Source organism: Ammospiza nelsoni, chromosome Z (assembly GCF_027579445.1).
Source record: "Ammospiza nelsoni isolate bAmmNel1 chromosome Z, bAmmNel1.pri, whole genome shotgun sequence".
NCBI classification, from domain to species: Eukaryota; Metazoa; Chordata; class Aves; order Passeriformes; family Passerellidae; genus Ammospiza; species Ammospiza nelsoni.
Window position 1 is genome coordinate 69,747,790 of NC_080669.1, and position 27,007 is coordinate 69,774,796.

The window sequence follows — 27,007 nt, forward strand, 5'->3', positions numbered from 1 at the left end:
AGCCACAAACAAGCTACACAGATGTTGCATGGTCCATGCCCTGGCTCACAGCAAGACCCAATGCCTCTACATCCCTTTTGGCAAACATCTGTTTGCACTGTTCTTAAACACCTCCTCCATGGAGCACCTGAAGGCAGTAATCCCAGATACACCGCTAGAAAGTTTCTGTTCATGTCTAATCTGAACTTCTCCTGCTTTTATTCCTTTTTGTACCATTTACCAGGTGTGCAGAGAACAGACTATTTCTTACCTCTTTGAAACACTGTTTCTGTCCAGGGCAATTAGTTGAACCTGAACAGTCCTGAGATAATCTTGGAGCAAAGCAGGTACTCACGTGGCAGAAACTTGCCACAAAGCTTCCTTGTAACTGGAATGCATTGAGGAAATAAAGAACTTTGAGAACATCTCGTTCTAAGTGTGGAGATTGACAGGCTTTGCAGACATGATTTCTGACAACTGGACCAGAAGACAAAGTGACCCTACTTCTTTTTAGTGGAGGTAAGGTGAAGAAAAAGAGACCACTGCTGCCAAATAATCATGCCCAGTTTGGCTAGAGATGAAAATTTATATCAATTCAGGAAATGCAACCAATCCCATGGTAACCTACACAATAAATACTTGAAATTAATTCTTTTTTCCTTCTATAAAGCAAAACCAGAAGGAGATAGTTACGGTAGGTAAGAAAAAGTGTTACATGATGGCTGCAGAGGCAAAACACAGTCCATGTGAAACCTCAGAAAAAATTATCTGCAACCAAGAGATGAGGTCATCTTTGTGCTTGCAGAACAACTTGTACAAGTCTCCCACAGGGAAATGTAAGGCGCAGCCTAAAGTTACCCAGCTGTGCACACAGCTGCCAGACTGTGAAGAGCCAACAGAACATGAGACAACCTGTATAGCTAGATACTGAAATGCCAGAAAATGTACAAGAAACCTGAAGGGGTCACAGTCAGCCTGTTTCCTTATGCATATCCCTTTCCTGTAGAAAATAATGGGGCTGAGATGAAGATCTTATCACTAAATCATTCAGCAGGTCTCAAGAGATTTCTCATTCCTGTCCAGAACTCACGGGTCCACTCACATCCATGCAGAGACTCAGCTAACTAAACCTGCCATCTCTCTGATGCTCAGACACTAGTAGTTGGCTCAATTCCTACTCAACACACTGTACTTTTGCTATGGATAAATACGTGTAAGATAAACCCTACAGTTATTGCCTGAAAAAGGAAACCAACTCTGACCTTGTAAATAACTTGTGTATGTCCTTGTATACATACATTCACCAAGATTTTTATATGTGCAAATGTTGGTTATTATGCACTGTAGTTGTTTAGTCAGTAGTTTTTATTATTATTTCTTTATTAACTCTAGTCATTATTAATTCTAGTTAATAAAATAAGTATCTGATTTAAGTGAAGAAGGCTCATCTATCTCCCTGGTGCGCATGTACCCCTGCTGATCTATCTTCTACCATGGTGGCTCACTACAGTTTTCATAGGAAGCAGGTGGCCTGAAGGTATTTAACATGCTGAGACCTCGTGGTCCAGTTTCCTAATACCCCCTGTCTTAGTTTAAGACAATTTGAAGAACACTCTGGAATGAGGTGCCTCTCTTTATGGATTCCACCAACCCCTTTCCATCAATAAGGAATAAACATGAGCAGATACACATTAAAAAGTAACAGTTTACTAACAGTAAGAACAACAACAACTAAGAAATAATAGCAAATAATAACCAGATACAAAATTGCTAAACCTTGTGGACTACCCAGAACAGAGAGAGACCCAAAATGCTGGGGATGTCCCTGAGTGCACGGTTTGGAAGACAAAGAGAAAACTGGTGACAGTCTTCCCTCACTGCCCTGCTTTTCTCTCCAGTTGCCAAGTTCTGCTGAGAAAGGCAGCAGGCATGCTCTGATGATGGCAGGAAACTTGGTCTGGGCCAGAACACATGGAGGGACTTTGCCTGTCTGTCGGCAGGAGACAAGCAGGAGCAGGCTCGGCAATGTGTCTGGGCTGGGGTGACTCTGTGGGCTCCTCTGCTCCGCTGGGTGCCGAGGGCGAGTGGGAGCGGGGATGCCCCTGCTCGGGCACCAGCCGCAGGCAGACACCTATGGAACTCCAGCTGCCTCCAGGCAGCTCTAAACTTTTAACTGAAGTCTTTCTGAGATGAGGGAAAAACCCCAACCCCCAAAAAGAGAAGCCAAAAAGGAAAAGCCCCTGCCTAAGCAAAAACTAAGAAGCCAGTGAGACAAAACCCACGCCGCGACAGAGCACGCTTGGCTTGCCTGAGCAGACTTTAAAAGTGACAGAAACCATACCACCACACCCTTCCCCACACCAACTCCCCTCCGCTTCCCAGCAGCAGGGTCATCAAGAGACAGAAACAATTTTGGGCACAAATAGGTACAGAGTACAATAACTGTTTGGGTTACCACAGCTGACACCCCCACTGAGTCAAAACAGCACACGAGCAGCGTAAGGCTGCCCTGCAACACCCGTGCTAATGCTGCTCATAATGGTAAGTCACTAGGGATGCTACTCCGAGCAGACTTTTGGAGACGAATGATGGATTGCTGACAACAACAGTAGGACAGAAAAAGTAAAACAGACGTGCTTTCTACAGAGTGGAAAACCCAGAGGCAACACGCTACCTCTGAGCAGCAAGAATATAAGAAAAGCAAGTATGTACGATCAGTAGATCAAGACTTCCTTATATGAACACCAGAGATCAGCACAGGTCAGAAAAATTTTAAATATACTGAAAACCCATTGGCTTAGGCATCTCCTCAAGGTTTTAAAGTTCATGGAAACGCAAATTTTCTGTCAAACTAGAGGAAGCCTATGAACCAAAACACACAGAAAGCTAGGATACACAGATCCTGCAAAGACCCAGCCACAGATTTTTACTTCTTGCCTACATATGTATATGCAAAATCTGAAATGAAAACATATCCCTTTTATCTCACCTAGAGACTGATGTCTCATACAGACATGGTGTTTCTACCAAAAGAGATTACAAAACTTTCTAGAAGATGCTCATCATAGAGGAAGGGAGCACAGATGCTTAATTACAAGTAAGCAATTAGAAAAAAGATAATTCTAAATAATCAAAAAAGTAGATCCACCACCATAGCAGTAGATCATCCCTTCAGCATGTAAGAGGAATTTGAGATGAAGCAGTAGTACAACTGGGCAATGCTGCCTGCAATTGATAAACTGATGCTCCCTGCTCATAGCCCATTTTTAATTTTAAAGAAAGAAATCAGTGAGCGCAGATAATACACGGAGGGCTGCAATCCCCTGGAGTGATCTTGTCACAACATGTGTAACTACAGTTCTACACATTTTCCTTTGCACTTTGTTGTATGTAGTAGAGCAACATAATTAACCAGTAGTAGGTACTGTTTATATTAGCTCTCAAAAGGTTAAGAAGCTGATTATAGCTAAAATCAGCTTTGCCTGGGGCTTCAGTGGCTCTGTGTAATCAAATTAGACAAGCAGGGCACAGTGTCACCTAACACAAACCATGACACTTTCTTCTCTGTTTCGACCTTTTTCATTAGATGAGCAGGTGAGGTTTTAGCTTAGTCCAAACATTTTGAACAGATTAGTTCCCAATAAACTCTGAGTGATAAGTCAGGCATTCATCCACATTCTTTTCTTGAGTGACTCATGGAGACCACACTCAAGAGGTTCCTCAGTAATAGGGCCAATCTTGCTTTCCCCAAAAATAACATCTTCAATTAATTATTTTTTGGGGGGAGAGGGGGTAGGGTGGGGGTGGACAAGGTTTCGAAAGGTGAATGGCAATTACTTCAAATCACAGAATATCTTTAGTCTCCATAATTATCTCTAATTTTATTATTTTTAATTCCAGAGTTGCAGAACAACAAACAGGTAACTTCATAAACACAGCAGAGAAGGCATTAGCATTTCTAAGTATCCAGGAGTAACTCACTCGGCGTAGTTGCGGCTCATTCTCTTTATGTAGCTTCACTGCTCTTTGAAGTCAAGCAAGGTGAACACTACAATGGAGCTGTTAAAGAAGGTTTAATTATGTAGACAGAGGATCAAGCCAGTCTGACATCAGAAGAACACTTTCCACACCACCATATCACAAGTAAATTTAAATGTAGGCTGCAGTGCCTATTGCTTCCATAAGCTTGCCATCTTTGAGCTTGAAGGAAACAAAATGTTAAAAAGGAAAAGAATATATAAAGAATAATAATGGGAAATCTAGACAAAAACATACCCTTTCCTGAATTTTCTGTGCTAATCTAAAATAATTTTTTGGATCCTCACATATTTGATCTGCAACTTCAAGTCCAGCTCTCCTTGTGGATGTACTGCAGCTGACACAACTTTTATGCTGTGAGAGTAAGCATATGAAACAATAGCTTCTGCAGATGACGCGTGCATATTTATTTGCAGACCACAAAATCCAAACTTGTTATTTTAATTGATTAAGTCATAAATGAAAAGTTACAGAAATCATGGCCCCATGCTTGCACACCCTTGCTGGTTCCTGCTTATCCAGCAGTACTTCATGAATTTGTATGTGGTTAGCCTGCCTTGCCATAGCTGTGTATCACACTCCTATGCTGCAAGCTGTGCAAGAAAGCTAATATACCAAGTTTAACATAAGGACAGGAGACATGATGTCCTCCTGTATTTTCAATGAACTTCAAATTACTATGCTGTTACTAGTCTGCACAGTTTATTTGAAAGAAATGCATATAGTAAGAAGACAAGAAATCTATCACACAGCAAAATATATAAATGTATTGATGGAGTGTCTACAATTATTACAAATAACCTTACTTTTTTTATTGCAACATCAGCCAGCCAGGAAGCTCCCATCTATCCCTCTACAAGTTTAAAGCAGAGCCATGTTCTTCAGGGAGAACATACACTGTCCATATATACATTACAGATTTAACATAAGTCCCTGTAAAATTTTTTCATACGTCATCTTTTTAGAATATGTTTTTGTCAACTGATTGTGGTACACAGTAAGTCAATTATTTACATCTAGCTGCAACCACCATCCAGGCAAAACAGTCCATTGTCTGCCTTCCCATTCCTGTACTGATATCTGCCACATGTCTGATGCAGAAGCACATAATTTGTGTGTGTGGGTGAGGATAAGACGACCCCCTGATGGGACACTGTGGCCACAAATAGCAGGTTGGCTTCATGTGGGGCTATCTCTGCTGTCCCAGCTCAGCTGGGACAAGCCACCACCATCCCCACTACTGCCAAAATCGTTCCTTGTAACGGGAAGAAAAAAAGGAAAAAAAAAATCAACTTTCAACACGCGCAAAGGCATTTTTAAAATATAAGACTATGTAAGGAAACAGAGAAATTCTCCTTAACGAATGATTGGTTCTTTCAGTGGTAATTTCTCTTTGTTGCAAAGAATGTCTGTAAATGGATTAATGGCATTTAGCTCTAGAGTATGTCATTGGTCTGTACCGAATATAAAAACTCTTATATGAAACACACTCAAGGATCACACTCGCTCCTAACTTCCCATTAATATGTCATCTGCAAGACAAATTGTATTCAGAAATTGAAGTACCATTTAAAAAAACCCCAGGCACAAATCTCTCGATCAGAAAATAACAATGTACCAATCTAAAGTGTTGAACAGTATTAATACTACAATAAATTATTATTCTGGTACATTTTGGTTTTTTTCTATCAGTTCAGAGAATGTAGCATGGCCCTGTGCTACTACAATTGACTTTTTTCAGGGACTCCCAAAATCTAAAATACAAAAATGTTGTCTCCAAGATCTCTACCACTAATACAAAAGAATCAACAACACTGCAGCAATAAATGGCGCAATTGTTGCATCATTGTGGCATACTGTTTTGAGGTACATGAGCAGGAACAGGGATGGGGACTTATTTCATTGTATGTGAATATATGTGAATATGTGAAAATATCCTGGAGCGTCATGGCTGGTTACGTCAAGCTGCAGGTGACATCTGGACCTCAGTAACAGCCCACACAGCTTGCACAGCCCCTCTATCAGGGGCTGTTACCCCGGGGTAACACTCTCACAGGGAACTTCCTCAAAGCAGACAGCTTTATTAGAGTCAGCCAAATAAGAGCGTGCATATGTAAATCACTGTTGAGTTTGTACTAAATCTTTAATGTCTTAATGCCTTCATTTGCCTTTTTCCCCTGACTTTGACACTGCTCCACTGTGAACAGCTATATTTAATTTACAAGTTTTTCTGGCTATTTTTTTTTCCCCTCCCCAAAATCAGAAGGCAGGAAGTAGATGGGTGTAACTTAAAGAGGCAGCTGAGATGAGCTGCTGGCAGGGTGAAGCGGTAGGTTTTAGTAATAGCTGGAAGCTGTAAGTGGTTCTAAGCTTTGAAGTCAGTGCAGCTTTGATGTGCTACTCCCATAGTAAATTGCAAGATAGTCTTGAAAGAAAAAGATTTCCCAAATACCATCCAAGTGTCATTGCTTGTAAAATCCTTGTATGATTGTTTTTCCCTCTGTTGAACTTTAAATCTATCATTGGACTGCTCTCACTCCCTCTCAGTCATTTCTGGTCTATTTTAAAGTGTCTTGGTTAAAAGGATAATTACACTCATGCTCGTTTTGGTGAAGACAAGCAGATTGCTGCATGTTATTTTGCATTGCTGAAGTGCTTCTGAGCATCTTCCTCCCCGGATCTACAGTGCTCAGACACCACGCAGGACCACAGGGTGGGATGCTGGAGCAGCAAAGGGCTAAGACTGTAAGCCAGAGAATCATCTCTGCTGGTGTACCCAGGAAGGGCTGCTTGTCTCCTGTTCACACAACACAGCTGCCACAGTATCCACGAGGCGATAAGGAGGAAATAACCCTCCTCTGGTCTGCCCACTGCTTCAGGAGAAGCGACTGCATGATACCTGGGAAAGAGGCTCTACTGTTGTTCAGCCATGCACACTGGGATTGATGGGATTGATGCTGAGTCCAAAGGGAAGAAAATCAAGCCCACCAGGAAGAGGCAAGTTTTCTTGATGGATATTTCTCTCCCCCATCAAAAAACCACAGGGGAATATCTATTGATTTTTCCCCATAATGTAGACTGTTACTGAACTGCACACTTGAACAGTATGAGCTTTTATGTTCAGTGAAAATATAAACCAAACTATGTTTGGACAGTTAGGTTTAAGAAAGCAACTCAGAAAAGCCTTATCTTTTGAAAATGGTTGTACAATGTCCAATTTATTTTAACAGCTAAGCCAATGCCTCAAATGTCATACACAATCTACATCAGAAAGTGTATCAAAACAACCATTTTCCATGAAGCTAGTGGGGCAAGAGGATTAAAATTATTTAAACAGTCTTTACTACTCATCAAAAAGCTGTTTACCTGGGCACACATATTTGAATGGAAAAGGGACACACCAGTCCCTGCCCATGGTGAGTGCCAGGAACTACCAGATGTTTAAGGTCCTTTGCAATGCAAACCACTTCATGAGCCTGTGATTTTATGATCAGAAAGACCATACCTGTCTAAATAGACAGAAATAAAAGAAAATTATATGTGAGCAGTAAAGTACAGGAGACTAACATGTCAAGGTTAGAGGTCAGTGAAAATTTCAGCCATTCTCAGAAGATAGAACAACAGACCACACGATGGGAAAGACTGCCCACCAATCTATTAAAACCTTTGAAGTCTGGTGATGACTTCTATCTCGCTCTTTCTTACTAGTTGTTAGTTATACCAATAACATTCTAAACAGTACACTTGAGCCAGACTCTGCAGACATATACAGTAGAAGTGAAAGAGAGAGGTGAAATGGTCAAATGCTGTGCTGCACATCATAGGCTCTTACAACTGTGAGCAGCGTCCTGCAAGGTCCTGTGCCGGTACAACTGGCAAAATGCTAATTACATTCTGCACCTTCAGGAAGCTGGTGGTGTAGCTTTTACTGGGGTAAACCACTAGACATGCCAAAGCCCAAACTTTGGTTTGTCTAAGTTGGGTCTGACAACAGTGTTGGAAAAAATTCAGTTCCAAAAACTGTTTTAATGTGCGCTGGAGTAACGCTAACCAAAGTAAAGCTGTAAAGTGCAACCTCTCATAAATATTGCATATCCAGCACTGAAATCAAAGAACTAACTTGCTGTTGCTGCCAGTGAACTTGAGTGAGGGAGTGTGGGATTAGATGTTGAGTCTATTTGCATTAATTTTGCATCAATATCCATATTAATTCTAACACAATATTGTATCGAATCTGGGGACAGCACTCAGCTCAGTCTCCCTGGTGAATGAAATATCACTTGTAGAGCTTCAGTAAATCACTTAGTAGATCAAAAAGTCAGGCATGAAATCAGAGAAAAAGTTTAGAAAAAGACATGTAGCACAGAAAAGCCATACCAGAATTAACAAAATATGAAAGAGCCTGTGTATGGAAAGAATAACTATTCAAAATCAATTTCTACTTCCTCATTTCTACAAAGAATAAATTTTACATGGTTGATAATAGCTTTGGATGATGACAAATCAATTCACCTGGGTGTGATTGTACCTCTGTTACAAAGATAACATTATTTACCTGCAGATGCAAACTACGAGCTGTGAATACAGCTAAAACCATATAAATAAAAATGTTCCAAGTGAAGATACAAATTGGCAGAAACCGGGACTTGCCTGTATCATGAAGCGGAGTTCTCCTAAAGTGAGACAGTCTAACAGCAGGTGATACAAATGCTCATATTTCTATTTCACCTGGAATTTCTATAACTTTATAAAACACAAACTTTATGATCAAACCACAAAATAACAGAAAGAGTCCTCACTTCTCTGCTGAGCTCTGAGCTGCTTTGGAAGAAAGACATTGTCTACAAGGATGGAGAGAGGTATGGGGAGCTGACATTCCCAAGATTATGTGCATGCATTTTCTACTGACATCATGCAACATGATAGATTCTTGGGTGGTATTTGTTTTCCAGTTAACCCACATTTCTCACAGGCTGGGTATACTGGTGTTAACAACCACTTTGCATCTAATTTCCTTGTTTAAGGTATGTTCTTGCTTGGTTGGCTTAATGAGAACAACCTGTGGCATTTGGCTGGTGGGGAAGTCCATCACATTTTGGTGCCATCTTCACTGGGTGTTTGTGGTCTCTCTTTCTGGTTACCCAGAGATAACAGGAAAGGAAAAACAGCATTTTGGCTCTCCTTTAATCTCTCACCGACTCCTCCTCTGCTTAGTGTACCAGAAATCCTACTGTTAGCTTGAATGAACACCTTTCCTCTCCACCTGTGAGGCTTCTCCATCCCATGATCTACTTTTTCAAAAAATGCACGGCATTTACAAGGCATTGGTAAAAATAACAATCTAGGAAAGACTAATTGATTAAAGTAATGGAAACTAAAAATGTCATGAATGTTGCAGCCAGGAAGCAATGAATGTTGTTCCTTAAAAAAACAGGTGGAAATCCACTCCTTTTTTAAGATGGATGAGGAAGGGAGAGCCTTCACCTACAAGACAGTGCAGTGGTCAGGCCACTGACACTAGAAGCAGCAACCAACTTCAGTTCCCATGTGGAGTCTCCTCTGTTAAGTTGTGGGGTCTCAAACCACCATCTCAAAGGAAGGTGACCAATTGCCAGTCAACAGTGCAGTGTTCCTCTTGGGTTCTTCCAGATTCTTATGCTCCAAAGCTGCACCCATTCCTCTGCACAGGCAGGCAGGATCTTTATGGGAAGCTGATAATTTCCTGCAGGAGAGGAGGTGTGTACTTCAAGAGTAAGGAGAAAATGGTATCAGGCAGAGGATGACACAAATGTTTAGTAAGTTTCATCCAGGGTTATTAACAGAAGAGGAAAAGAGCACTCTTAAAACACATTAGCTTACACTTGGCATTTAGTTTAAAGTAGTGGTCTGTTGGGATAAGAACTGAAGAGAGAGCCTGCAAAACCACTGGGAATCTTTGGTGGCAGATGATTTAGGTACCTAGCAGCCACAAGGAATCCCCAAGATTTATAAGCTGTGCTGAATTTGTAATTTGTGCAGTCAGTAGCAGGAAATTGTCAAAATCATAAACATCCAGAATACTCCTGAAATTATCCAAATCCCATGTCACAGCCCTGACACATACTGTTATCAGTGTCCAGCATTGTACTGCTGGACACTGTACTTCAGCCATTATCTTACATGTGTTTAATCTGATGGGATTTTATAGGAGGTTTCCCCCGTGGAAAAGGGAACAGATTTCATTAAATGGACCAAGTTGAATAAACAGATGTCTAGAACTCTGTCCCCAAATTAACCAAACAGCAAGCATTCAAATGTAATTACTCAGAGTAAGGATGAATCCTTGAAGTTCAATTTCTCTAAAATCAAAAAGTGATGTCTGCTTCAGTGGCACAAGTGTTTTGAGATATGTTTATGTTCTCATTTGTTTCTGTTGCATGCACAGCTGCAGTGGAAAAATCCTGTTGGAGAAGACACAGCATGCACACCTTCAGGCAGGAATGCTTTCTTCCATACAAAGCCCTTCCAGTTTAATACCCAGTTCACTAGTTTAAACTATGACATAATAGCACTGATCATCTGGAGGCAAACATGGTAATAAAAGATGACCTGCCTTGTCCAGAAAGGCAAAATCAGAGCTAATGTCTGCCAGACCCAAACAGATCATCATATGTGAAAATAAAGAGATAAAATAAACAATGCAGTAAACTAAAACAACACTGACAAGAGTCAGAACACAACCTGGCACCTTGTTGGTCAGGGTGTTGGTAGCAGTCCAATTGGAATTGTGGCTGCAGTCCTCCTGGAGTGTCAGGTGTGGTTCTGTTGGAGCAGGGATCCTGTAGAAAAGGATGCAGTCTATCTCTGAAGATCCAGTGGAAGAGGCAGCTGTTCCTCTGGGAAATCCAGTGGAGAAAGCCGTGCTGGTGTTCCAGAAGCTCAAGATTATATCTGGGTAGGAATGCTTGGCTCCTCCGTCTGGGTGGAGCATCTCACAATGGGTTGCTATAGCTCTTATCAGTCATGCAGTGACATTCAATAGCCTGTTATCAGCAGATGGTTCCCCAGAGGGAGGATTGCGTATGGAAGAGATAAGGAAAACTGCCCACTTAACAGAAGACAACCGCCATACAGATGGCAAATAGAATCAATTTGCTTGGCAATGCAGGACAAAAAAAAAAAAAAAAAAAAAAAAAAAAGAAAAGTGTTTGCTGAAGCACATTCTTTGACCCCTGAGGAGTTTGGACTCAAGGGTCATAAATCAGCTAATTAGCTATGGATGTTTATTTAAAATAATGCTTAAAATAGCAGGGAAGATATTGAAGATGGGAAAATCCTAACCCAAAATTTCAGAGAAAACTATTTGCATAGGTAGCCTTACATAAATCACAATGCAAATAAAGAAGAAATGGATATCTAGGTCCATAATTTCCTACCCCAAGTACTATGGGCATGAAGAACAAGTCTCTTTTCTGAGGGTGACTGTTGTTTACTCAGCTGTTCCTGAGGTTGTACACTTGCGCTAAGGAAGAATGGATGACTAAAACTAGAAGTTTGGAAGAGACTTCCCAGAGAGGATGTGACATTACACAACAGAAAGGAAAGAACCAGCAGGATGAACACCTCTCAGGAAGTAATGTAAGAATCTTTACTCCTACTCTGGGTGGGGGGGTGAGGCTAACACATACTAAAAATCCCTTTTACAACCACAATGCCTTGATATTAGAATCTACTAATGCGGAATTAAGGTACAAAAATGTAATTAATTTAAGCCAATGCAACTTACTGGAAAATAACTCCTAAACAAATAAACTCAGTTTCACACTTTGATGAATTAGCATGTTTAGCTGATAAGGATTTTCATGAAAATAGAGTATACTCAGTTTTTCGTCAGGCAATTTATTTGTTCTCCAAGAACATTCTGAGGAGGATGAAAAATTATGTCAACTTTGCCAAGCATTTTTAAAAGTGCTCTATCTCCCCTTTGTTTTCAGCAACTAAATTTTGCTCTTCCCAGGCTTCCCATGAAAATTCCAGACTGTCATTACACTGGAGCCCTTACCTGTAACAGTTATCACCTGTTACTGGGGATAACTGCTGCTTTGCCAGCTTGTTTGATTCCAGGTACTGTGTCTAGAATGTGAGTTACTCCCCTTCATCTTTCAAGAGAGACATTAAAATGTTTTTCTTTTACTAGGAAGATACATTCCTCATTTCTTCTTCTATGCTGTAAACTATTACCACAAAAGGTGAAGTAACTTAATTACAACTTCATTACTTAACTAAAACTTCAACTTATGCAGAAATTGGTCAATGTTTCATAAATTCATGAGAGAACAAACAGAACAACTCTAGAATAATTTACTCGTAAGAAAGGGTTGAAAGTCAGTATTATTCCAAATTTCTAAGTGGAAAGAGACTAAGTAATCAGCAATCGCAGGTACCATGGAGAAACCACTATTGAATGGAGATGTTATTGCTGGAGTTCCCTATGGCTATTCAACCACACAGGAAAATATATACAAATGTGCAGCTGGTAAAACTCATGTAAATGTGAAGATGGAGGGAATGGTTATTAACAAGAAGGGTGATGGCCTTCTTTCTTTTTTTTTTCATGTTAGTGTATTTGTTTGGTTTATTTTTAAAAAAAGCGACCTGCAATGTTTCCTAGCACTAGTTTAAAACTGAGATGAAAGCAGCAGCTCTAGAAAGGGCAAGTTCCTCCTAAACTGACTCTTTACAGTAGGGTGATAAAAGGGTCAAATGTAACTGTTGCTTAATGAAATGGGAGAAAATCAGGTAGCAAAGATTTGATATTACATTGGTAAGATGTAGACAGGTTTCTCTCAAAGAAGTTGAATGACTGGAGATGCTACAGAGAAATGTATGATAGCATTTGAAACCTGGAGATACTAACTTGCACTGAGACTTGAAGAACTCAATCTGTTATGTTTCTCAAAAGAAAATGGTGTGTTGGCTCAATGCCAGTATGTAATTCACAGGGACAAAAAGCAAATGTACTGAACAGCTCTTTAATTTAGTGTAGAAAAGGCACAACAAGAACTAATGTTTGGAACTTTAGATCAGACAAAGCCAAACCAGAAATGAGCCAATCTTTTTAATGGTTTGTGGATGCTAAAGGGAAATGAGCAATGGACTCCCTATCTCTTGAATTCTTCCAGCCAAGGCTGAATGAATTAGTGGAAGAAACATTTTCACCAAATTAAAGTTTCAAATTTCAGTATGGCATCTGTTCAAAAGTTAAAGACCTGTATCTAAAAGTGGACAATAAGTGATCTAAATATCCTTCCCAGCCTAAACTACATCCATTTGTGAAAAAAGGAAAGATTTCTACTGAAATGGAACTTTTTCAAAAATTCTAACAAATCCAAATCCAAATCCAAATCTGAATCTCAATTGTAATTGAAAATGAAAGCTGAAATGTGAAAAATCTTTTGGATTTTATGTCAATACAGATAAAGATTTTGCTACGGAATTTTGGAGGACATCTTTCAGGTAATACCTCCTTTCAGGTGTTGAGCTGTAGGAGAGTTTGCAATCATGCACTGGAGTAACACCTGCCAATGTGCAGACAGATATGGATATATAAGGCACTAATGAGACAGCATAGAGTAGTATCAGAAGCAATAGTCACAATAGTCTAATAGCTGTCAAATGCTTAATAGGAAATATCTGACTGTAATATTTTAAATTATTCATTATTACCACAAAGACTGCCTTAGGGACAACAAGTAACTAGTTCACTCTAGTCTAAAAATTGCAATGATAAATAGATATATTTGAGTACAAGAATAATTTTTGATGAAACTGTTTCTCCAATATCAGTACTGCCTCAAGTACATGTAACTACTTTGTACAACAGTAAATGAATGAGTGTTATTGAACTCCCTGACACAAGCAACATCCGGCAATTCAAGTCAATGCTTTCAATTCACATTTTCATGTTCACTTTTGAGTCTCTGGCACCCCAGATCAGAATCTGCAATATCATTCAACAAGTCTGTATAGACTTTGTCCTTTCCAAAGCACTGTAGAGCTAAGCTACTCTAAGCACAACATAGGAGCTCACATCCAGCTAGGTTTACACATGAAAATGTGTAAAACGAAAAGCTGTCTGCAACACCTGAGACTGAGCAGGAGTATAAAAGCAGAGCTCCTTTGAAGAATCAGTAATAGGGAAAAAGCTACTTACTACCAAGTCAAGAAGACATAAGTTAAAGCAGGACTTAGTGCAGCTACTGACAGAGCTGTGGCTATGACAGTCTGATGTTTCAAAGTTACCATAATAATTTCGAGCCCCCATCAAGGTAGAGGAGCAAAAATGGAAGCGCAGGACCAGTTTTAGCAGCAGATGAGAATGTTAACATGGGTGATGAAGCAAGCCTCACACTGAAGATTTCTGCACTCCTCCGCTTATTAATATTGCAAATACCTTAAATTAACAGGTAGGTAGACTCAGGAACCTGCCATCTTGACAAAAAAACTTCCACATTTTATCTTTTCTCCTGAAATCCAAAATTTTTATTGACAGAACTACATGCACATGAAGACATAAAATGCAAAGAGCTTTACAGTAAACACTGCTTAATGTACTATTAATACCCATGAATGACTAGTGAATGCAGAAATAACATTTTTAACAGAATGGAATAATTGCTTAATTGCTTAAATTTAAAAAGTGCATGGTTTTGCTCCTATTTCTTGTACTGCTGGGCACCTATCCCTGGTCATGAAACACTAATATCAGAAAATAGTCCAGAACAGTCCTCATTAAATGACTAGAGTAAACTAAAAAAAAAGAGAAGCATTGGTATACTGGGCTAAAAGCTGCCAAGAGTATGAGCCAGGTATTATCTCAGCACTTAATATAGTTTATGGTTCATTCTGCCTTGTTTTTTATGAGCAAGATACATAAATGTGTAAGAGTAGAACTGTAGTGAGGTGCAAATACAGCTGAGGAAAAAAAGCAGGAAGAAATAAGTTGATGCTTCCCTACAGCTGTCACAAGCCTCACTAACGCAATTACCCCTGCACACAGACCCTGCGGTGTTGGAGAGTCCATCTGACCTCTCTGGAGAGCCTCCTGTTTGAACGCAGGATCTGCTCAGCATAGGGTGCATCTCCAGATAGACAGGCTTTTCTATGGAAATACACAACTGAACTCTTAAAACAGAAGGCAAGAGTGCCCTATTAGGCAAAGCCAACAGAAACCACCACTGCCATTATCCAATGGGTAATTCATTGCTTCCTGGGTATCAACACAAAATTTGCAAGAAGAGCTGTACCTCATCAGTCAGTGCATTTGTGTGTGGGGCCACAGGCTGCGCACCTGCTCTGTCAGTGAAGGGCTGTGGGAAATGCAAGCACAGAGACGTCCCAAGGCCTCGAACATTCAAGCTCAGATATAGAGATGGATACAATGTTTGACCTAAGACCTTGGAGAAGGCCTGAAGCTTTAGAATAGAAAAGTGAAACAGACACAAACTAAGAATAAAGATTTGTACTTTGAGCAGAAATATGTTTTAAGCAAGCAGAAATATGCCTGATGTAAGTGAATAAATATGTTAAGCAAGATAGTAGAAAATCTCTAAGTCTAGCAAAAGAATTTGTTATAGAATTGGTAAAAAATAGAAGATACAGCAATAAGTTTCTGTAGAGTTATATGATAAGATAAAAAGAGAGGAAAAATAATGTAAAATGTAGCAATAATGATTGGTTTATGAAGGTGCTTGTGAGCTTTGTGGAAGTAGCTGATTGGATAAGAAATTTATAAAAGACATTGTAACTGAAGTTATAACAGCTTCAGATGTACTTACAGCTTCGGATGTGATGGCATGAATGGGTGTAACAACCTTACGGTCTTGCCCTTCCATGAGACTGATTTTGGAATAAACCATTTTTTAACCACCTCATCAGTCAAACCCCATCTACTCTGTATCCCAAACAAAGAGCTATAACTGATATTTTCTAAATTCAAAGCAAAAAACAAAACAGACAAAAAAGTTGTGCTTGGCTTACCTAAATGTAATTAAGTGTTTGGTATATAATACAGAGTTCAATCTTGATTTTTGGTACCAGAAAATACTATCTGAAGACTCAAGAGCACCATCAGCACACATCATACCTGTCCCCCAAAAGATGTTTTTCTTTCTTCTACCAGCCTGAAGCTACTTTATTCAGCTGTATGAATTAATTCTTACATTTTTTTCTCTTATTAAATAGACATATATGTAAGCCTAGGCTCTTCTGTTAATAGAACATTTCTTGATTATCAGTGTTTCATTCCACTGCTTGTCTTTTAAGTTGTAATTTCCTTATTTCACATTGTTTTAACATTGGCTGCAACTGTTAACAGAATAACTAGTGATTTTGGGGGCCAACTAGGAAGGCCTTAAAAAGATTTGATTAGGCAATTCATTTTACTAATATTACAACATCTTCACTTGATTATTTTAAATTAGTGTTGATGCATATCCACTTCATTACATGGAGTAATAGGCTTCAAACTGAGAGAGGGCAGGTTTAGGTGAGCAAAGACAGGAAAGAAACTCTTTGCTTTGAGGGTGGTGAGGCACTGGGACAGCTCCCTAGAGAAGTTATGGATGATCCGTCCCAACAAGTGTTCAAAACTAAGTTGTATGCGGTTTTTTGAAAGTTTGTGCAAATTCCCCTGATGGGGGTTTGGAACTTCTAAAATTCCTATCTCTTACACTCTTTAATTTGAGCCATAATTGAGAACTTCTGTTAGACTTGAGGTTATCTTCTGTCTCAGTTTTAGCCTACCTTCCTAATGGAATCAAATCAAAATATATCTGTCCTGTCTCAGAGGAGATGGATCCATCTAAGACATAAGAAAATCTAGGTTTGAGAAAGATGAAGACTTCAAAGCAGTCTTCATTATGTACATTAAATGTCATCACATAAAAAGGAGTAGGGTTGGGTGTATTTCTGGCTAAGAGGCTAGAGTTCAGCTTGGAATTTGACAGAGACAATGGAATAGATGCTTTAATGACAGGTTGCATTACTGCTAACTGTAGTTGGAGTTTATGCTGTGTCTGAGACCTTACAACATTTCTCCTAGTTCTGGAGCAGGGAGTTCAGAAGCCAGTCTTATTGGAGCAACTACTGGGCAGGAATAGCTAAAAGTGGGGATGGGAGAAAGATGGGCTTCCAAGCATAGAAGTGAATCTTTCTACTGCAAGGGGTTTATTTTAAAAGATCTGTCATTGTTCTGAATGCTCTCATTGTCATTCATTGAAATACCAAGGGCAATGCTGCCAGGATTTGAGTGTGGGCTCACTCTTTCAGTACTGTATTCCTCAAAAGACTGAAATAAAATCTCTCACATTAAACAATAATGCCCCTACATCTAGTAATAATTAATACATTTATTACATATTACCCTAATGCAGGTTTATACCATTGCTCATATAAAGACACTCTACAAATTATTGACTTGGTTCTCTGTATATGTCTTACAGTTGTTTATATAAGGGGCAATTATAAGATATATAAGAAAAAACATGTGAGTAAGCTGATAATTCAGGAGCAGTCACATGAAGTTATACTATTTTAAACTATATTTATATTAAAAAGAACTAGTCTGGAAATAGTTATATTACATTAAACCACTATCAAAGATATTAGTGACCTTAATTTATCTCGATGTATGCACTAAATACAAATATCCAACTTTTACTGGTTAAAGTCCTACCCCATTTAAGTTAATTCTTCTACCACTTCAGTGCAGTTTAGGAATTCATTAAGTGGTGCAGAAACATTAAGGCCACCGTGACCCGTCTTCAACAGAAATGTAGAATCAAGACTTATTATTTACAACTCTAATGAAGCATCATTGCTTTTCAAGTAACACCTAGGATTTATTTTATAGAATACCTTTTATCTTCTTTATATCAGGGGAATACAAAGAAAGGGAAGAGATGCTGTCATGGATTATCTTCAGTGTTGGCCAGTGTACAGTAAATACTGACCAGCTGCTAACCAAGTCCTTATCTACCTGACTAAAATGACCACTATAACATGCAGTGTATACTCTTTCACAAGAGTAACACAGATGTCAGAGATTAGAAGTGAATATTGTTTTAAAGAATTCCACTCCTGAATAATATATTTCTTTTAAACTGCAATAATCTCCCCTAAAAGAGCAAAAAGTTGCTAAATGAATGTTGACTCTATGAAAATTTTAGTAATATATAATTTTCCAAAGCATGCAAGAACAATGTCAGTTCTATTGCATGTGTCTGTACAGAGCTGTGGATCTGCATAGTGAGATCCCAAATCACAGCAGAAATGTAATCAAAATCTCTGGTTGTTGTGAGCTCTCAAACAAAGTATTGCTAAATTTTCCAAACCTTAAAAGTATCCCTTAGTAAATTCAGTTTCACCTGCAAGGTTAGGTCTCACTAACAACCTCACAAATGCAGACACATATGAAACGAACTTGTCAAACGAACTACTGCATCCCAAAAAGCAAGGTCAAATATTGTTTCAGCTTTTAAATTAATATTGTATAGGCTGTGTCTTCCTTTGAACTTGGTTTTATATTCTACAGAAATACACTACCTATGGCTGTTAGGAAACCTGATAATCAAGCATGAAAGTTCAGTAACGGCTTTATGTATTTTAGATTACGTTCCTGCAGAGATTGGAGGTTTTCCTTTTACATTGATGACTAAATCTACTTCCTGGAATTATCATATATTTAACTAAAGTCTCCGTATAATTTCACTTGCTCTCTGCAATTTATGATTCAATAATGAAAAACCACAGCCAAATATATCCAAAACAATAGAAAACTCACATCAACGTTCTTGGATGCTGCAAATAATTTCCTATGTAAACTAGACTTCTGTTGACCATCATTCAGCATTCAGGAAAGTGGCTCATTTATTTTAACTGCAACTTTCATTTATGTACTTCTTTAAAACCTTGTTGCCAACATAGAGGTGGATATTTATTCAAGGACCTATGATAAATTTACCGGTTCTTGTTATCACTATTATTTTTCTCAGACTCCTACATATAATGTCATCAATTACTTAAACAGGAAGGCAGGCTAGAAAAATTCAAGCAACAGGTAGACAAGATAACTTAATTCCCACACAAAGCAAAAAAAAAAAAAAAGAGTGGGCTGCATAAAATACCAGAAGCCATATGCTTACAGCCACATCTGGCTGCAAAAAGGTTAAAAAGCAGCCAGAACCAAATGCATTTTTAAATTAACAAGCTGCTTCTGGGTATAAACATGTACACTGGCCTATTGCAAACAAATGGATGTACCTGCAGAGACACGGGGACAGTCTGGCAGCATGGACTCCACCGATGTGTCCAGGGGCTCGGAGCTGGACACCCAGTTACAGCAGTTCTGTAAGAGCAGGCAGGCAATTCTTGGGATAAGTCAAAAACTCAGAGCAAAAATAAATATAGATTCTGTAAGTGAGGACAATGATCACATCAAAATACCCAAACTAATTTACATAGCAGTCACAATAACAACTGGACAGTACAGTACACTAACTTACGCTTACTGACGATGAAATACTGTAATTTCATACTAAGTAAGAACATAATTCAGCAGATTTGTAATGTACTGAAGTATCATGGTTTTTAAGTGCTACTTTGAGTTCCAGTAGACTTGAGTAGGTGCTTGGACCAACTAGTGCCTGAACTACCCACTACAAGCTTAAAGATTTTGCAAGTTGGTATTGATATAAACAGGTATTGGTATAAACACTGAGCCTGCTCATTTGCTAACATTAAGAAATCAGAATTTCCAGGGTATTTTGATGGAGTACACTGTTGAAGGAACATTCATGAAAATATGAAACAACATACTATAACTAAACAGAAACTATCAAGATATAATATTAATATTAAAATAATTGGAAATATAGCTGAGATGAATGTGTGGGAACATTAAAAAAAGGCAAATACTGGTCTCTGGGGAATTATATTCACAAAGCCTTTACATTTACCTTTCATTCCTGAACTTCTGAGAAGGATGAATTTACCATGAATTTTCTAAATGTTTTGTTCCAAAAGCTATTGTCATGGTTTGACGCTGGCACAATGCCAGTGCCCCAATGAAAATACCCTCTCCCTGGTGTCTGCTGTGAGATGTGAACAGGAATAAGCAAAGCAGGCCCCCACTTAGAAATAAAGAAAACTTTATTAACTAAACTACAAGTAAAAAGAAACACATAGGGAAAATGAAAACCTTCCAAAAACATTTCCTCCTCTCCTCACCAAATTTCCAATACATCCATCCCTCAGATCACCAACTCTCAGTCCATCACCACCCTTCAGACAATCAATTCTCAGTTCATCAAGGAGAGAGGAGTCCTTGTGCCAGAGGCTTCCCCAGCAAACACAGTTGAAACCTCGTGTGTTTCCATGTCACTTGTGGCACCACCTGGAAAACATCTGCCGTTGTGACCTCTTCCTTCCATGCCAGTGCTCTCACCACTGCACATGGACCAGAGCTGCTTCTAGGGTTTTCCTTTCAAGGATGCATTGTCCTGTTCCAAAAAGAGCACAGTCTCTCACCTTTGGGACATCTGTCCCCCCCAGATTTCACCCCCTGGGGCCAAGGGGTACCAACACTGAACCCTCTTGGCTCTGAGCCATTGATTCCCCCTGGATGCAGTCTCTGTGTCACAGGAAACATGGTTCTGCCCACGGGATATACAAGAAAAGTCCAACCAAGGTCACTCCATCATCTTTTCCCACCTAAGATTCTTCTCCACTCTTCTGGCACCTTTCACTTGCAGGGACTTTCATCACACTTGCCCATTTCCCCCTCCACTTCATCTCTATCTCTCGTGTCATTCAGATCCAGGAGGATCAATATTTGTAAGGTTTCCATTATTCGAGAAAGGGTTAAAATCTCAGGCTGTGCCTGCTCAGGGCTTCTACTGCCCTGCTGGCACCTTCTCGCTGCACCCCCCTTTTCCTTCTGCCGGATTTCAAGGTGGTACCACCAGCACAGGCTGGCTCTCTCTCTCTCCAGGGGGGGAGGGGAGTGGCTGCCCGAGGCCTCTTCGTGCTTCTCCACCTTTCCGTCCTCAAGGGCCTCTTCACCTCCCTCTCTGTCCAAGGCCCGGCCTACCTCACCCAGCCGCATGGCCTCCCCCCCCACACCCAGCAGCAGCACCTGGTCAGGGGAGAGATCCGAACTCTTTCCTCACCAGAATCCAAGAGAACTTCCCTCTGGGAATTCCCTGCTTTTTAACCCCCTGCGTTCTCAGAGGCGTATCCAATGTCCCCAGTGGCCACACCAGGTGCCAATATTCAAATCTGAGCACCTATTGGCTTGACCACAACGTATCCCAGAAAACTTACTTCCTCCCAAACCACAACAGCTATCTAATCAGAGTAGTCTATAAACTGAAGTATTAAATTATATGTTTTCAATAAATTATGATGAAACGATACCAATTCTACTGAACTGAAGATTTAATTATAAAGGGACTATATTTTTAATGAGATTACCAGCTGAACAACAAGATCCATGTTGCTTGCTCTATGAAAAATCTGAGCTTTTCCTTTCTGAAAACCTGATTAACTTCATTAAGTGGCAAAGGTAAAAAAACCGAGCAACCCTTTGGAAAGACCCAATAGATTTTCTGACAGATTTCTAAAAAAATAATAACATCAGTTCATGATAGTAAAAATGGACAAATTCTCTTCTGGTAAACAGCATGTATTGTGTATTTGTAGATGGTTGCTGCCCTAGTTGTGCACCATGGAGTCCGTCTTCACTGTGGAAAGATCCTTGACTGGTAGATCAAGTATCTTATTGTATTTCCTTAATTCATTCTGTCTGGAAGAAGATGTCAGCTGTGTTGCAATGAGGGGAGAATTTCAAAGGCTTCAGTCCCCACCAATAAAGGGTGAGGAATGGCTTTTGAATAGATTTGTCAAGGCAACCCTACTGTTCTGGGACCAGGGAGAGCAGGGACAACATAAAGGAAGGGTTGCTGTATGAGATTAGAAAGTGAAGTTCACAAAGCATAGCAGATTTTTGTAAGAAACAGAAGATCAATGAAACTATTGAACTCAATGGAAAAAGAAAAAAACAAACACACTATCCAGTAATATAACATATTTAGTAAAACCTGTTAAAATTGAAGTATTTCATGAAGGTTTTAAGGTTTAAAGTAGTAAAGCATTATAATTTTATGATTTGCATGTGTAATTTTAATTAACAGCTGAATGTGAAATTGCAAATGTAAGGTGGTAAAAGTTACAAAAGAAGTAGAATTTTTATGAAGTATTACAATCATTTGAAATAAGAAAAATTAATATTAACTACTGATAGAACACTACATCAGAGAGCTGGAGATAATACAGAAGATTAGCACACAATTAACTATCTTTTATATACAATGTGACACTTGCCTGTAAGAAATAAGTATTCTCGAAAGCAGTGTCAAGATATGTAAATGGATGATTTGTTTTATCATTCATCACAGTTCTTAATAAATTCAAAAATCATGACATCTATAGGTACTAAAAATAGGCCACCAGTGATACAGGAGAGATAGCTCAAATGAAGAATTACTTTATTTTAACAATTCATTCTTTCAATGACAGCAATTAGCCCTACAGACAGGCAACGATTAGGTGTATATTTTAATTATTATTCATTTTACCACTAGCCTTAAACCTGATTAAAGTAAGAGATATCCAGGTGATATGCTAGACTTAATACCACTCAGCCACATTTCACATATGTAAAATTCTTCTTTCTTATAGGAGATTTTTAATGCTAATGTAAGTTATGACACTCCATCCACTTTTTAGGCCATTAATCATTTAACTTATTCTTTAACATCTACTTTCTGCAAATGAAATTAAAGGTAATGCACTTTTCTTATTCAGACTAAATGCTTAAAGAAAAATGAAGTTGTCAGATTCAAATTACAGGATTTAAAATTTCAGTTTTACTACATAACACATATTTTAAGTTTTGATTTCCCATAAAGAAAATGGGGATTTCTCTGACAGAGCCTGTAGGGGTTACCATTCTTTATATTTTTAACACTTAAGTCAGAGCTGTCAGGCTGCATCCCAGGTGATCTTCTATTCCCATCAGTCATGGCCTATAAAACTTTAAGTTAAAGTCAGGAATAGGCACTGTATACACTAAGTTTCACTAAATCCACGAGAAAAATTCAAGTACAAAAGAAAGTTCAGGATGTGACTAGTTTAAATTCACTCTGTGCACCTACTGTTTTAGTGTTCTGCCATGGGAATGCAGAAAATAGAGATGAGCCTGATCTAGTAAGGATGAGACTCATAAACAATAAAAGTTTAGTTGGTCTTGCTCTAAAATATTATTTTTAAAATCTCAGCAACCTCATACCTAAGTGTAAGAGCTTCCGAGTCCTACAGGAGTAATTACGCATCAAAAAGCTGCTGAGAGAAAGGCTATTTTGCCACTTGTGCAAATCATCAAACTTAGTAATGAAGAGCTTAAAGAGGACTTTCCACCATTGCTAGGTCAAACCAACAGCATGGAATGCACCCAGGACTTTGCTCCAGGTATCAGGCACTGCATGGGCTGCCTTGGCATGTCTCTGTTTTACTGTGCATCAGGAAGAAACACTGAACTCAGTGCTTAGTATTTTGACTGCTAACTTGGCAGTTCAGAAATGGCTTTAATCTTTAATCTTGGTTATTTTAGTGGCTGGTATGGATTCATGATTTCCACTGTTCTGTATTATGCTGTCCTTCACACCCAGACATGTTTATTCAGCGCTATACAGACATACATACTCAAATTCTTTAAATAAAAAGGTCTTACCTCTCGCATCCATTCTCTAATAGTTTTCCCAACTTCTTGATGCCACACATTGTGAACTGAGTCTGTCAACGCCACAGCAGTTACCCTGTTCTTTACTTCTGCCTCTCGTTGAATCATCTGTTAAAAAAGATTGTATTTAAAGTAATTCCTTTTACTGAACAGAGTCTGCTTACTCAGAGACAATGATCTTAAATTTAAAAAGAAACACCAACACAGATTCATAATCTGACTTCACTTGTTTTAAAGTTTATACAATTCCTAACAGGTCCAGAAAAAACAGAAACACCTAATATTTTTGAACAAAAAAATACTAACTTTTGACTGACTGAACTATTCAGTCCTATTATTTTCCATGTGGCTTGACAATTCTAGGATTAAAGGTATCATAGTGAAAAAATTGAAGATTCCCTGAGGACAACTTTTACAAGCTTCTCCAAGTTCCTATTTCAGTTCTTCAGGGAAGCTGGTACCTGTGGTTCACTGTAAGGTTCTCTTGACTATCATCTACTAATTTTCAGTAGATTGCTGTAGTTTTTCTGATGTACAATCTCACTTCGACTTGTATAGGTTTTTTCTTTTTCTATCAAATTTAGCTATCTTGCATGCTCACCATGGTCCCAAAATTCTTCTCTCTTCTCCCTTATTCATATACTTACTCAGCTAACACCAAAGCCTCTCAACATTTTTAGGATATTAAAGAGCCTCTGTTGTTGCAAATGACAGTATGACTAAATAATATCAGTTCTAAAACAAATTAAATGATTGCTGCAAATAACACAAGCAAACTGACAAAGATGCTGTGGATTTCAGCACTGCTATGCAAGATAAAAGGTATGGGGAAACAATAGTTTGATATCAAAGACAGACAAAAAGGTTTTAATCTCCTGACATGAGTGATCCTAATTTGTAACACTGGATCAAAGAAAGCATAATAAATTATACTTACAAAACCAGCATTTCACAATTAGTGTCATTGTCGCTGTGTATGCTACAATAATGTTAATGGTTTTTTAAGCTTCCTTTTTGTATAAACGTAACACATACCATATTTCTAAAATCAGGTATTCTTTCTTCATGCTCTAATAACTGATTATCAGCACACAGGCTGCACCTCTGAACCCACTGTTCCATGTCCCTGCCATAAGAATGAGTCCAAAAACCTACCAGAAAAAAAGTTTTTTGAAAGAGACAGTATCTAAAAACAAGACCTGTCAGCTACACCACCTAACTTTAAACCCTGTACATTGAATAACTGTTTTAAACACACTTTATAATATTCCTGTTCCAGTGCTGTGCATTCTAGTAATCATTCAGCTGCACTGTCTTCCACAAAACACTATGATTAAACAGGCAGAGGTGCAAAAATATCACTGTCCTTGAAGCCCACATACCTACCAATTACTCAGAGTTATTACATGCTGGGTGAAGTTTAAAATCATCACCAGCTCAGAGTATTCCAGCATGACTTCCTCCATGAAGGGCTGGTATTCAGAAGCACGTCTAATGACCAGCAAAGATAAAAAATATGCTCTGCTTTGGAAAAGCAGTTTTTTTCTCAAGCTACAGTGTCCCATGTTTCTGTTTTGAAAACTAGCCACCCAGTTCATCTTAGAACATCACCCTTTTCTTCAAATCACAAGAAAATACAAAGGTGCAGTTCCCTTTTTCTTTTCCAGACCTAGCTCAGGTTTGCTATTTTCAATTTCCCTATGCACATGTAAGAACTGGCAGTCATTGATCACCATTTCTTTCTAATCTTTCTTCATATAGTACATACAGTCTTTGCTTTTCAGATCATGTATGATATATAGGAAATAATATGCAATACCCAACGTGCTCCTGGTGCTTGCCATTCAGCTTTGTGGATGCCTGCAGAATCGTATTCTCTTCACAAAGATCAGCAAAGTGAGTGAGGCTGACAATGTCATGTTTTTTGATAACTCAGCCCCAGTGCTAGGGTTAGGATAAGGTCTCACTGATGCAGAAGCAAAGAGGGATCAAAAGAATTAACTGAGGTTCACGTACAGATTTCTTTACATCCAGACCAGAGGAAAAAAATTTTGGTAGGCATCCATGCCCTTCTGAGCCAACTTAGAAAGAAATAGACAAAAACAACACATCAAGTGTGGAAAGGATCAAGGGTATAACCATCACTTAAGCAAGAAGTCTAACATGTCCATGTTTTAGTGACACAGAAATGTCACAACAGAGCATGTCAAACTGAAGACACTTTTGCTTCTATCAGAGCAGCTCAAGTTTACTGCTACTATGGGACATTCACTGATAATAATAATCAAGGAGAACAGATCCAGGTTAAGCTCAAGCAACAGACCCTCTTATCAGGGATGATAATTTACCCTACAAGAAGATACAAGAAGTCCACGTACTTTTGGGCACAGATGCTTCAATACTCAGTAAATGCTTCAGATTCAATGGATTGTTAGCCCACAGTTAGAACATATTCCTCTTTTCTAAAATCAGTTTCAATTAAGGTAAATTTTAAAAATTAAATGAGTGGAATAAAACTGTAAAGGTAAAATAGATTGACTTTAAATAAAAATGTAGTACCCAGCTACCATTCAAATTTGATGTAACAGAGAAGTTGTACTAGATACCAAGAGAAGGATACTGTGGGATGCAAGATTTACATTTTCCAGGACTTGTTTTATTTTGTGGAGCCTGCAGAATCTTTCAAGGTAGACATACTAAAACTGATGATATTTAATAGACCACAGTCTACTAAAAATACTAAAATTTAGACATTTTTCTTCAGAATAATGATTTTTTTACTGAAGCAAACAAAGGCCTAAGAATTTTTTCCGAAGTTCACTTATGGCTTATAATCTTTTTACATCAATAAATTCCACTGACAGAAAGTTTTCACAGCCTAGGAATTACTTAATTTCCTGCTTAGTGCCCATTTAAAAACCTTAAACTATTCTTAGCTGACTACATTTTGCAGGACAGCTCTCTGTGAACCTCATCACTGGATGGCTCATTCCTCCCTTACACTCCTTCTTCCAATAATTCTTTTACAACCAGAAGTAGGTAAAATGGCATTTCTCTATTATACGTAAACAGGTTCTCATGTATTACTGCACCACTCATGATTCTGGGTCCTCTAGACTTTCCCAATAAGCTTCTCTCTTTAGGCATTTCCAT

At 38.7% G+C, this 27,007-nt stretch overlaps 1 protein-coding gene across 3 annotated transcripts in view; it reads right to left on the reverse strand.

The window, feature by feature from the left end:
* ARB2A (ARB2 cotranscriptional regulator A) overlaps window positions 1-27,007 on the reverse strand; it is a 254,631-nt gene that overhangs the window by 43,696 nt on the left and 183,928 nt on the right. For all 3 annotated transcript variants that reach the window (XM_059493028.1, XM_059493026.1, XM_059493027.1), the window contains 2 exons: window positions 23,846-23,962; window positions 19,318-19,402 (listed from right to left, as the gene is read on the reverse strand). In XM_059493028.1, the coding sequence (XP_059349011.1) occupies window positions 19,318-19,402; window positions 23,846-23,962 (202 nt within the window). The remainder of the gene's footprint in view (window positions 1-19,317; window positions 19,403-23,845; window positions 23,963-27,007) is intronic.